This window comes from Alosa pseudoharengus, unplaced genomic scaffold (genome assembly GCF_046254945.1).
Source record: "Alosa pseudoharengus isolate Yale_2024_CS ecotype anadromous, Long Island Sound unplaced genomic scaffold, YU_APseudo_1.1 YU_APseudo_1.1_scf_4, whole genome shotgun sequence".
Classification (NCBI taxonomy): domain Eukaryota; kingdom Metazoa; phylum Chordata; class Actinopteri; order Clupeiformes; family Clupeidae; genus Alosa; species Alosa pseudoharengus.
Genome location: NW_027468774.1, coordinates 38005477 through 38019837, shown reverse-complemented (window position 1 = coordinate 38019837; position 14361 = coordinate 38005477). Strand labels below are relative to the sequence as shown.

Sequence of the window (14361 nt, the reverse complement as noted above, 5' to 3'; positions counted from 1 at the left end):
AGAGAGAGAGAGAAAGCGGGAGCTAGAGGGAAACAGACAGTCTGTGAGAGATGCAAACGAAAGCGATAGAGAAAGAAAAGAGACAGGAGACAGGAAAAAAACAGCAAGTGAGTAAAAGAGAGAAAAAGATGCAAAAAAGAGACAGAATAAAACCAGAAAAGCGAGACAGGGGCAGACAGACAGACAGATCGAGGGAGGGAGTGAGAACGCGAGCGCCTCCGAGCACATCGACCGCCAGCGCTCCCTCCAGCCCAGCCCACGTGGCCTCGGCTCTCCCAGCCCTGACAGGTACAAAGCCGCTCCGACCCAAGATTGATTCCAACCGCCTCCTCCGCCACCTCCTCCTCCCTGGCCCTGTGAGGCACAGGGGGGATGACATCATCCCTCTTCGGGCTGAGGAGGTGACTCATTAGAATGCAGTGTGTTGCCCTCCGAGGGTCTGTCAATATTGTCAACTAAGCAAATGCCATCTCTCTCTCTCTCTCTCTCTCTCTCTCTCTCTCTCTCCCTCACCTTTTCTGTCTCTTTCTTTGCCTCTCCAAACAGAAGCCTTTGTCTGAGCTTCTGAGGAGCCTTGATGTTGCTGTGTCAGCAACAGAACACAACCAACATCTAGATGAATGATGTCAAATAGGGCGATTGTTCTTGAGAGAGGAAAGGATGTAAGCAGGGGAGGGGTGTGACCTGCATAAGTGCTCCTCACGGGTCTGCGTGTCCACTTACTGTGTCTCTGGACCAATGGGCGTGGCCACTGAGCGCATGATGTAATGGCACACATACTGCAGTGTTAAGATACTCCACATTGGAATTCACACACAAACAAACACAAACACACACACACACACACACACACACACACACTGCTACACTACATTTTTCTCTTTATTCTATGTTGAAAATTTGACCTTAAAATGCTTCTCATGGCTGTGGATATTGTTACACCACACCCTAATATCTGTGTGTGTGGTAAATGACAAATTCCTCTTCACCGTGTTGCATTACAATAGGAATACATATTTCCCTCCCGTCTCTAAGCCAGGAAAGCCATGGCTGCCGGATAATTAATTTTGGTCATGCTGCAAATCTTCTCAGGCAGACAGACCTGACGTGGGCACAGGATGTTGGCATATCTGCAGGCTATTTGTGCCCTGTTGGAAAAGAACATTATATTTCCCTACGAGAAAGAAAATTAGGGAGAGGGAGAGAGAGAGAATTGGAGAGAGAGAAATGGAAAGAGAGAGAGATGGTGAGAGTGAAACACTAAATTCACCCTTGTTCAGACACGTCAGAGAGAATGGCTCTTGTCAAGCTTCAATGCTCATCCTCAAAAAATTGTTTTCACTTTCCGTGATCTGGAAATTGCGAAACAGTCTGCCACCAGTGATGTGTAATTTCACAAAACCAGGGAGCGAAGCCTGAAGTGTGAGGCAGAGGAAAAAGAAAGCGGCAATGCTCTTCTGGTTCAGCTGACAGACCAACAGTACCACTGCTGTGAAGTCAATTCCAAGGACATCCATGACTATATCTGCCTTCATCTTTTCAGGAGAACCTTGTACTGAGAGTGACTTATAGTAATAGTGAAGATATGCACGCAATCCCAATGGGGACACAGAGGTCCCACATGAGATCTGATTAAATGACAAATGACTGGTTACAGCCGTATGTTATGTATGTTATGGAAAATAGAAACACCAAAATGAGGTCACACATTGTACAACAGGAGGTGGTCACCTGTGAGATCCATGGTGATGGGTCCAGGGGCCTGGTCACACATCAGTGTCAGTCTTGTCACCTGGAGGTTAGGGATGGTGGGGTCTGTGATGGAAGAGAAGACAACTTAGAAATGGTGTTGCGTTTTCTCACACACTCCTTGTTTACCCGATGCTAACCCACAGATGGAACCGGTAGCATAGGCAGAATAAGACAGTTTCATTGCTATAGCATTGAACTCTGCATTGAACTGCATTAAAGGCCCAAGGCCCTTGAAATTGAATAATGGGCAAAGGGCAGTCCTATGTCTGACTAAAGCTAAATTGATTGATAACTAGGCATGCCCCATTGCCCCCAGAGCGTAGCACTGTAGTGGCCTGGCTGCTCTAGCTGTTGGCTTCAGCAACTCGAGCTAGGTAGCACAGATTGTTTGTTTTTTCTCTCGTTTTTTTTCCGTACCTACAGTACTCGGTGACTTTGAGAGACAGAGATCTATGTGAAAAATTGCTGGAGTTTTCCTTTAACTTCAAACATTGATGAGTCAATTCAATGCTCCCACATGCCAAACTATAGCTATAGTTTATGCACAAGAACTTTGCTTGTTGATAGACTTTGCACTTTACCTGCCATTTAAATCAGGGCCCCCAATATGCACGAAAACGGCATTTGGTTACCCACATAGGGGCATGCCGTGTCGGGAGCTTAAAGGAGAAGTTTTTCACATAGATCTCTGTTTCTCAAAGTCACCGAGTACTGTCGGTAATGGGAAAAAAAAAACAGTTTTAGTAAAGTCAATTTTACCTAGCTCAAGTTGCTGCAGCCAATAGTTAGAGCCTCCAGGCAGTTACGGTGCTACAGTCTGAGGGCATTGAGTGTGGCAGAATTCCCCTTTAATGCTCGACACATGAATTATGGGAACTAATGTGGGCGTGTGGTGAGACTGGCATTCGTGGCGTGTTAATGTTCAACATGTGTCCCCCCTCATTCAGCCGACCAGCAGTGGGGATCAACGAGACTGAATCATGTAAGAGCAATGGAGATGGAGGAAAAGGAAGAGGAGGAGGAAGAGGTGAGCAACAGGGCTATATGAATGTTTCCATTTTCACATGAAAGCGGCTGGCAATGTATTGGCACAGATGGTGCTGGAAAAAAATAATGTTTCCAATTTAATTCTCATCCTTCCAAACATCATGAAGGGTTTTTAATTCATGCCGCTTATGAGAGACAGGAATTAAAGAAGGCTCTAATGGAAGCTTATAGCTTTCATGAAGAAGGGCCTTTTCTTCTCCATTTAGGGCAGTAAATGAACACTAAGAGGAAGCTAATGTGGTCCAAATGCTACCATATTAGGTTAATAGGACAAGGCTTCTAAAATGTAGGAGGTTTTCAGATACAGAAATGAAACAGAAACATTTAACACACAATTAGAGAAGTACATGTATGAGGCTTAAGGTAAAATACATGTCAACCCACAGGTGCTGTATATTTCCCTACAGCAGGGTGTATGTAGTTCAACAGTCACTTCACCAACAGGTCTTGAGAGGAAACAGTGGCTTGATTAAACATGAAACATGAAACAGATACAGACAGACAGATATACAGTATAGCTCAGTATAGCTATAGTGTGTATGTACAGAATAGTACATCTGCTCTGTTTGTTTGAGACAACAGGCCTTTCATTTCTCTGCTTTCTATTCTCAGCCCTGCAGTGACCTGGTCACTAGACGGAGAGTTAAAAATGATCTCTTCCACAGGGAGTTTGTGAGCAACAGAGACATTTTGTGCTTGAAGATGATGGAATCCATTGCGCTCTCCCCTGCTCTTGTAGCCCACCCTCCACCACCCCTACCCACCTTCCCCCACCCAACATCATGCCACTTCAGCACATTCCGCCGGGGGGAGGCTATCACCAAGGTGACGGCTTCTGACACCCTGCCAGTGAAGCCACTGTCCTGGAGCATGATGTGTGTCACGGCTCAGACACACTCCCATGGAGCCATGGCCACTCTCACTACTCACACCAGAGAGGACACACACACACACACACACACACACACACACACAAATAAACACACAAAAACACACACACACACACACTCAATGCACACACATTAAAAATAATGGCAGAGGTCCCCTGTGGCAAATACACCCACTGCGCAACGAAACCCAAATAAACAAATGATGAGGAAAACTGCTCCTGTGCTGGTTGGGGCGAAAAGTCAGGCTGGGAAAATAAAAATGGTCTCCTCTGCCAAAGGCTTAGGCCAAAATGTCAGAAAACACTAGTGGGTGTTTTAGGTCATTGGAATATTCATAATTTCTGATGTACTACAAACCTATTATCCATGAATATTTGTGCTGTGAGTTACATCAGCATTTCTTGCTTTTCAGCAAGACTCAGGCACAGCCCAAAGAGCCCGCCCCCTTCCTGTCAGTGTGCTCTGCCCGAGCAAAACAATTGGCAGCCAGGACTGCTCATCTATTTGGAGGGTTCCTGGCCTGCTAATACAGCAGCAGTATGTTGACATTTCAGTCTCAGAAGACAGAATCAAGAGGATTCATCAAGACATCCTTCGTTTTACTAAAAAAAAATGTTTTATTTGACTTTGTATAGCTTTTGGGCTTTCCTTCCATGTTGATGTCCAGTAGAGATCAGATTAGGTGATATGAGATGTTTCTCTCTTTTGTAATGCAATGTTTATTGATTTTTCAACATAGGGAAATATACACAGCATTTATCAATAACCCCCCCCCCCCATCCCACCCAATCCCTTACCAACACATGGATCAGCATTGGTCAGCGGAGTACAAATGCATGTTTGAAAACAAACACACACACATTATAAAAGAGGATTGGAAAATAAATTTAAAAAACACCTATTTACAAAGCAACTTTTTAATCGTAGCAATGCCATGTAGCCAATTATTGATAGTGGAAGGCTTTGCATGGTTAATTCTTGCTGAGGAAAGTTCTAGGTACATAATGTCTAATAGAGTATACAACCAGTGTTTTACAGAAAGATCATGGAGTGGAAGCAATCTCTGAACCACTCATTTTTTGGCTGCGGTCATACCTGCTAACCAAAGTTTTCGTGTTTTCTCTGTGATGTGAAATTTTGAATCATTAAACAAAAGATGTACTGCAGGATCCATTGGAAATGTGATGTTTGTTAAATTGGATAAATTGTAACTACAGTATTCAAGAAAGAAAACACCTCTGGGCAGTTCCATAAAGAATGCATGAAATTCCCTACATTGCAAAAGGTACAATATGAAAGAGATGTTTCTCTCTAATCTCTGTTCTCTTTGCAGTGGCTAACCAGTGTCTAGGCATTGCATAAACAAAAAACTGAGTGTGGGAATGTCAAAAGCAGAGGGCTATTTGTGTGTGTGTGTGTGTTTATGGGGGGGGGGGCTGAACTAGAGGAAGTACTGTTAGTCATGCACTGAGGGCATAAACAAGCCCTCAAATTGTACACATGCAGCTATAACCCAAGGACAAAACACACAATGCAAACATGTTATCACTACATGTTATCACACACACACACACACACACACACACACACACACACACACACACACACACACACACACACACACACACACACACACACACTCACAGTTGTACAATTCAGCACCCTTGGACACACACACACACAAACACACGCCCAGCTGATTTATTGTGTCCTCTCAAATTCATATATCATCCTGGAGAACAAAACATGACAAATTAAAAGACATTTTAAAAAGGAGCCAAGTGCCACAAGCATCTCTGAGAAACGGCCGAGGTTAATATTCCCATCACTGAGGAGCGTCCCACGGCTGTGAGAAGGGGATGAGGCAGAGCGTCTGAGCGCCACATTCAGAGGGTCCTTCAGCACAACAGAGTAGTTTTGAGGCTGAATCAAAAGTGCATAGCTTAAGACACACACACACACACACACACACACACACACACACACACACACACCACACCACACACAGAGACACACAAACACACACACCATCCACCTCCATTATCCTCTGCTCTCATGCCCGCACCAATTCAGCTGCCATCACAGAGAGATCTGATTGGTTGTGATGGCTGTGGCACTGTAAGAACATCTTCCCCCCGCGAAAGTGAAATATGAGATGTTAATCTCTCGAAAGGCTGCTCAGCACTCAGGGTCGTTACACAGGCCAGGGGCCGCTACTAACAGCCTTAGAGCCATAATCATGAATATAAAGGTGAATCATTACTGACTCATGAGCTGTTCTACGCAAATGACCCACTTCACTGCAGAGCATCTCTGTCACACAAACTAGAAAACACTTAACAGGGAACTAGACAATCAATTTTTAGGAATTCATTGCAATGTTAGTAATTTGTGTGTTGGAGCAGTAACTAGAAACAACTCCCAAACAGGCTTTGTTGATTTGTCATGCCTATTTTCCCTTTTATTTTATGTGGCACTTGTGGTATTATTTCATCCTCAGTTTAAGTTAATAAGTGCAATATTTTTCAGTAATGAACATCACATTTAAAAAGGCGGGCAGACACCTTTCAAAAAAGTTTCCAAGCTTTGCTCTGGTAGTAGAACTCAGGAACTCATTAAAACTCAAAGTCCATTTGATGCTGTAGGCATACAGTAAAGGTTAATCTTCCCCTAATACCCCGGGTGCCCACTTGGAGTGGTAAATTGGGTTTTTTACCTCCAGCTGAGCACCCCTATCCCATATAAGCCAACGCAGAATACTAATAGCCATTTCTAGGGGAGAAAACCAAATCTATTAGTGCTGAGCTGTAGTGTTTTTTTGGGAGCTGTTCCCAATTTCACGGGAACAAGATTTGGGTCAAAGTCCTGAATTTTAATGTTGGGGGTGTTGGTGTGCATGTGGGTGTGTGTGTTGATATACATTTGTGGGAAAAGGAGGCGTAAGTGTGGTTTAGGAAGTTCAAAGGATGTTGCTCTCTAATAGGGAGAAGACAAGCTCTCTCTCTCCCTCTCTCTCTCTCTCTCTCCTGGCCCTACGGCAAAGCAGAGGCAGCCTCCCTCACAGGTTTGAAGGGTTTTGAGGCAGGACTGAATTACTCCAGGGATCTGAGACTGTTCAAGCACAACTGGCCTAGTGGGAGATGGAAACCCCTGGAGGCCCGTGACAGAGAAGGCTGGGACTTGCTGTGTGAAATACTGATCACAGACACACACACACACACACACACACACAAACACACACACACACACACACACACACACACACACACACACACACACACACACACACACACACACACACACACACACACACACACACACACACACACACACACACACACACACACACACACAGACACATAAGGTGCATCCCATCCCTCTACATGTATTTTCATGCGCCTCTTTCCTCGGTCCTCAGTCCTTCAGCTTGTGCCCCTGAAAATCAATAAAAGCTGGACATTATTGAGGGTGTCTAATTTCTCTAATTACAACCAGAGGAGGTGAGAACGAGGAGAGGACAGAGGAGAAAGGGCCGATACGTGGGGAAGCGTTTTTAGTCGGAATTGTGCGATCATTGGTCCAAACTGTCAAGGCGAAAAGTTCCCTCCCACGTCTATCAATTTTCGGTTTCCAACAAGTTTGTATGGATTTATTAACGCCAATAAATTAGTAGATAGACCAAGAAAAGATCTTTATATGCTGGAATTATCATTTTTTTTAAAAAGTTCATGCCTGTTTTAAACGCATTGTATTTAAATAAGTATTAATTTATGTCTCGAGAACTATCAAATATTACCTCATTATCAGGGTCAATAAGTGGGAATAGTCCATGTTTAATATGATATTTTTAGGCTTTGGTATCAGTTAATATTCTCTGCAATTTGCGTGTCTGTTTATTCTAGCCTAAGAGGTAATGCATGAGTGAGCAGGACATCTCATTTCTCTGTCTCTCCTTCAGGACATCTCATTTCTCCTGTCTCTCCTGGTTACCATAATGTCATGTTCAGATTGTACTACTCCTACGGACAGGAGTTTCCCAAAAAACTGATTTACAAAAGAAACCAGTTGAAGAGAAGCTCTGCTGAAAAGTGGATGAGTTATTTGAACTGGGACCATGCAGCTTATCTGAGGCTTTTAAACCAACAGCCTTGCGTCTGACCCCCTCATGGTCCAGGAATGAAAGGACAATGTGCTCACCTGCAACCACCGGGCCTGAGCCCAGGAGAGCCTGCTTGTACTTGGTGAGACTCTCGTCATCCTTGTCCAGCTCCTGGATCTCCTGCAGGGACTTCTGGGCCGGGGGCTGGTAGTTCAGGTCAGCCTCATCCGCCTCGTCCCCAATGGGCGTGTCGGTCTCTTTGTCAGCCATGATGCCTGAGAGGGAGAGAGAAGCACGGGGGGAGGGTGGGTGGGGGGGGGGGGGCAAGTAGAAGTCTATGAGTTTCATTACACACACATATGTTAACATAGTTGTGGGCGTGGTGTAGCAGTGGTGACGTCATCATTTGACCCATCTGGGTTCAATGCCTGACCCAGCCATTGCGAGTCTGTGTTGCTTTGGATAAAAGCCACCTCTCAAAATTGGTTGCTTTTACCTTTAGGAACCATGAAACCTGGAGTGGTCAGCAACACCAGTTCACAAACGTGAGTGTGTCACCTGTCTCACTGGAGAGATTCATTGAGCCCCTTTATTAGTGGCACCATACAGTAAGCTTGCTTTCTGTTTTCAAAGCCACACTGGCTTTCAGATAAGAAATGGTATGTGCTGCACTTCAGCACAAAATAGTAGTCGTCACCGCACACCGCAGTCAAAGTCCAACATTGTTGTGCAAGGAAACCGTTCTTGCGCCATGCAAGCCACTGAAAATACTGGGCAACAGTGCCGTTGTCGTGTGTGTGTAAGCGTATCCTGAGCAGCGGTGCCATTGTCGTGTGTGTGTGTGTCTGTGCGTGTGTGTAAGCGTAACCTGAGCAGCAGTGCCGTTGTCGTGTGTGTGTGTGTAAGCCTACCCTGAGCAGCAGTGCCGTTGTTGTGTGTGTGTGTGTAAGCGTACCCTTAGCAGCAGTGCCATTGTCGTGTGTGTGTCTGTGTGTATGTGCGTGTAAGCATACCCTTAGCAGCAGTGCCGTTGTCGTGTGTGTGTGTGTGTGTGTGTGTGTGTGTGTGTGTGTGTGTGTGTGTGTGTGTGTGTGTGTGTAAGCGTACCCTTAGCAGCAGTGCCGTTGTTGTGTGTGTGTGTGTAAGCGTACCCTTAGCAGCAGTGCCGTTGTTGTGTGTGTGTGTAAGCGTACCCTTAGCAGCAGTGCCATTGCCGTGTGTGTGTCTGTGTGTATGTGCGTGTAAGCGTACCCTTAGCAGCAGTGCCATTGTTATGCGTGTGTGTGTGTGTGTGTGCGTGTGTGTGTGTGTGTGTAAGCGTACCCTGAGCCTATCTGTCTGCCTGCCTCTCGTCTCTCTATCTTGGTCAGGCCTCTGCTCTGTAATTCCCCCATAAGCTTAATTCAATTTCAATAATGCTGTTATGGGCCACCGCCTCCCGCATTCATCACTACCATTATCCGGGAGGGGCAATATGTTCTCATTTGCGGACGGTGGTGGGACGCCACCCAAGCGGGCCTGACACTGATGGTGGCGCCGATACATTCTCGTTTCGCCACTTCATTTGGGAGGAAGGACCTCTTGGACGGCATTCATTCGCTCGCTCGCCCACTTGCTCCCTCACTTCTTCCACTCACTGGCTCACTTCTGGTCATTTCTGGACGAACAAGTACGAGGTTTGTGATGACCCACATCAGAGTGTGAGCCCGTTCAGCAGGCTCCAATGGCCACGCTGTCATCTAAGATTTATTAAGAAAGGCTTGTGGACTCTCATTAACCCAGATGGTGAGACCGGGGGGGGGGGGGGCATTATTAAAACCAATACAAGATTTCTCAGGCCAGTGACCATATCGTACACACACACACAGGCACACACACATGCACACACACACGCACACACACACACACACACACACACACACACACACACACACACACACACACACACACACACACACACTGTGACACATGTGTTTTCGAGACTGTGAAGCTGGGCATTCCATAAAGACGGGTCCATTGATTTCTCCTAAACGAGGACATTCAGAAAAGCCTGGGTGAGCTGCCTGCCCACACTGCTCTGTGAGTCTGGACCGAGGCGGGGTTATTCATCTTCTTAATTAGCCTAAACGATAGAGTGGCTCGCCATAAGAGAGAAAGGGGGACAGAGCCTGTGTGTGTGTGTGTGTGTGTGTGTGTGTGTGTGTGTGTGAGAGAGTTATCACCACCAAAGCTCATTCTGAAGTTCCAATGGGGTGAGATGCTTAACGGTGACATCACCGCTTACACCTGTCTAGACACAGACAATTTAGAGGCCCACTGAGATTAGGTCCCCTTGGTTACAGGCTTGGAGAGACAGAGGAGGAGGAAAGAAACAGACACAAACCACCTGTAATCTTCTATTCTGCATGCTCTGAATAACATACACACACACACAGACACATACACAGACACACACACACACACACACATTTATGATACTTACCTGCTCTCTCTCTCTCTCTCTCTCACACACACACACACAAAAAGAAAACGTTTTGACCAACACCCTTGACCAGTAGAGATCTGGCAAGCAGGCCCACAAGCAGGCCCATTGTGTGTAAGTGCACAAAGGCCAATGGCTGGGCTGAACATGTCTGCAGCACTCTGGTGACATGCTTACTTCCTCTTTGACAATGACCTTGCTTAGCTCAGCCCTGTGCCAGAGCCTCTACGTTCAGAGTAGACAACAAAGAGCCAAGTCTATTAATGTGGCACCAAGTGCATGGGCATAGGCATATTGTACACTAAGTCACATACTACCTCTAAACAGTTTTTCTGATTTCTGACCATTTATAAAAAGTTCAACCCTGATTTAAAACCAATGACGACTCAAAAAAACACCTCCAACACATGTGAAACTAAAGAGTAGAAGTTTCACAGAGCCAGAGGAAAGTAGCCAATCTGTCCAGGCAGACAATAAGAGGAAGTGTGTGTGGGTCACAAGGCTACACGGAATTGTCTTTAAAATAAACCCTGGCTCCAATACGGAAACGTACAAACCAATGAGTGTAGTCTTTGGTACAAACACTGAAGGTGGCTCTGAATCTGATGCTGGCTCTGCTATACGGTACGCATCAAACAGTGGTTACAGTACTAGAGCTCACCAGATTCATTTTTAAAAATGAGTGGTGCATAATTAATTTAAAGTAGAATGCATAAATTATTTTCCTGCAATAGTCTACCACATCGGCTTGTTGCTGACTGGTGAGCTGCTGAAAGTGTGGCTGTGTGTATGTGTGTGTGTGTGTGTGTATATATGTGTGTGTGTGTGTGTGTGTGTGTGTGTATAATCGAGGTAAAAACTGTCTCATGAATGATTCACATGGTCGCCAGCATTTCCATTTCAAATGCTACCATGCTCCACATAACCTCAGGTGTCAGCTACCACGCTCTGTATTCACCCTTCTCCGACTGAGCCCCCGCGTGACAAAGGAAGGGGAGGGCTGATGAGATTGACTGCTTCCAAGGGCCCTTTCCCGACAAAGGGACAACGAGCCAATTAGCACTGTACAAACACCGCACACAAATGAATGCGGCAATCAGGGAGACAGAGAGAGAGAGAGAGAGAGAGAGAGAGAGAGACCTTCGGGCGTGCTATAAAACTTCTTATTGATTGTCTCTGGCCTCTTCGATACCTCGTAGAGCGTATATTCTCGTCGAGGGTGTCACACAAGCTCATACTTTGCATGCTAGTTATTCACCAGACCGATATCCTGGGGCATTAGGGGCACGTTTAGCTAATTATTTATATGGATTTACTGTGAGCAGAACATATGAGTCTAAAGCATGTCTCAAAGCCAAACACTAACACAAACCCAAGACTGACTCCAGAACAGGTCCCACCCAGGCAACTCCTGCTTCAAGCACGGTTCAAACACTGGTTATCTGGGAAGAGCACTTGGAGGTCTTGGAGGTGATATCTCTAAATGCTACCATCTCTCAAAATGCTAAGGGGTCATAGGTAGTAATACATTTGGGGAACCTAAAGCACAGAGTGATATACTAGGGTCCTTGTGTTCTTCACATTGCAAAAAAGAGGTCTGGTGAAAATGATCATCAAACCTGTCACGACTGTAAACATAAGAACACATTTTATTGACCTGTGCTTGCATGCCAGGCTGAACTATATTCCACCATTCAATCCTAAAATGGAAAATCTGGTGTTTGCATCAGGCTAAGAGAAAGGTAAACCAGCCAGCCAGTCAGACAGACTGATAGACACAGACCGAAGGGACTGATACAGTGAGATAGACAGCAAGTGCAACACAGAAAAAGAGAAGGATGGAGAAAGATAGAGAAGAGAGAGAGAATGAGGGAGGCCCGGGCAGGGAGGTGGAGATAGGGGAGGCGGGCATCTGGAGGTAGCCCCCAGGGACATCAGACTGGCGCTGGACCCAACAGACTGGCACACACTGTCTCTAACAATGCCCATTAGCTGTGGGCCATCTTTATTAATGAGCGGGAAAAGTGACAGTTATTAGCCTGGGTCAGCCGAGTTAAATAACAACTGTAATACGTTTGAGGGGTAGCAAAAGGCCTTTTAATTGGCTCAGTAGGTCCATTTAAAGCACTTCAATGGCATCACTCCTTTTGTGTGAAGGGTGGGGGGCAGGGAAAGGGGGGGGGGGTCTAAGTGATTAAAGTGTGTTGGTTGAACTTCAAAGCATACACACACAAACACACTCACACACACACACAGTCACATACACACACACACACACACGCACACACACACACACACACTTAAAGCAAGTGCTATTGCATGAAGCTTTGATGTATTGTGGGCAGCAGTATTTCGACACCATGGTCCATGTCCATTAACACGTCATTGCCTTTCTGGGAAACCCCTGGATGGACAGGTCAGTGTGGTGCACTGACCAGACAGGGAGGGCATGGGGAGACAGCGTATGTGATTTGTTGAGGGTTCTTGTCTACGTCAAATGCTCAAAGAACAAGCTTATTTGAGGCCCCTGCTCAACATATTTGCACGGGTCAGCAAAGTTTGTGGCACATACCAAACTACACAATGAAGGCAGCTGATGAACAGCTAGTGCACTGCTATGCCATATTCCTTTCACCCGCAAGAGAAACTGTTTACAACGAGCAACGTCTTTCAGAAGGACATGAAATAGCAAGATCACGCCTGAAAACAGGAATACGTAAACAAGAACACCAAGTTTACAGGCTTACGAACTGTACTTCCTATATCGCTACAGTTACATCCAATACTTCTTGATGAAGGAACTCTTTCAATGACCGAGCGGGCACAACGCTGAAGCTGGCTCCAGGAGCGGCACATAACATTCTAGATTCCACTAAACTCCTACTGGCTAACTCGCTTCTACCTCACAAGTCCTTTCAACTTTTTATTGGGGGCGGGTCTCTACAAAGCCTCTTCCTTGTTTGCTCTGTCCACTACTATGCTACAGAACTCCCATGACCTCCTCCCCTTTGCCCCCTCCAGGGCTCCAGACTAACTTTTTGCACTGGTTGCACTGGTGCGCCTAACTTTTTTTTCTTAGGTGCACCAGCACAAAAGTTAGGTGCACCCAAATTTTCAACCACATCGCATTTAACACCGCAGCAGGTTCACTTTTTTCCCCTTAATTACTGTCCTATATAGGTTGTCCTATGACTTATGATTTACAATTCTACAAGAAAAGTAACTTAATGAAGTGTTGGTGCTTTAAGTGCTTCACTGAGCTGAAATTTAAACTTAAAACATCTCAAGATGTATTAAATAAAAATAACAGTGAGTAAATTAACAGTGCACGTCTTTTAGGGCTTCAAACTGCACATCTCATGGCTCAATGTTTTACATACTATCCTTCATGATCTTTAGGCCTTGGCTAAACCAGCTCGCCATGCTAGCATCTTCCATAGAAATGTATTTGAGCACAATTTAAAGAGATGTTCCAAGTAGCCTGGGGGATTTTTATGTGATTTTGCAATGATGATTGCAATAATCATTTGACAGCCCCACAATGCAATTTACTTTTTAATTTTAGTATTTTTAAATTTTCAATAAGAACATGGTTAATGCAGTAACGAAATGGTAGGCCTATTATTATAGGCTATTGCAATGACTTGCCATGCTCGATCTAAATGTGTCCATTCAATTCACCGTACACAATGACCACTGTATACATGCAGGGAATATTCGGGCTTTAAATGTAGCAGCGATATTCGGTTTGCGCCAAATACCGGATTAAATTGATTGATGCCATCAGAATGAGTTTACACAACTCGCGCGCAAAACGAATATTGCTGTTGAAAACCGGGTTACTCCCTGCATGTAACCGCGGTCAATGACGCACTCCTTTTCGGCGATATCTGTATCTCTATCGTTCGGTCGTTGTATGCATTGTTGGCAATTTTAAGACGTCTTTTCATCTGCAATGACTCCTATAAATTTGGCGCAAGTGGCATTCCTGTACGTCGGGTTTAGCCTACGTTCAAACTATTTTATGGTGAATAATTATTTCGGACTGAACTTGGTGAAGGGAAGTTTCACTAGGCCTATCGTAGGCAACG

General features: G+C 45.3%; 1 protein-coding gene across 1 annotated transcript in view; it reads right to left on the bottom strand.

Moving 5' to 3' along the window:
• arhgdig (Rho GDP dissociation inhibitor (GDI) gamma) overlaps window positions 1-14361 on the bottom strand; it is a 36776-nt gene that overhangs the window by 11931 nt on the left and 10484 nt on the right. The window contains exons 2-3 of the mRNA XM_076266183.1: window positions 7887-8063; window positions 1732-1815 (exon numbers count right to left, since the gene is read on the bottom strand). Coding sequence (XP_076122298.1) covers window positions 1732-1815; window positions 7887-8058 — 256 coding nt within the window. The 5' untranslated portion in view covers window positions 8059-8063. The remainder of the gene's footprint in view (window positions 1-1731; window positions 1816-7886; window positions 8064-14361) is intronic.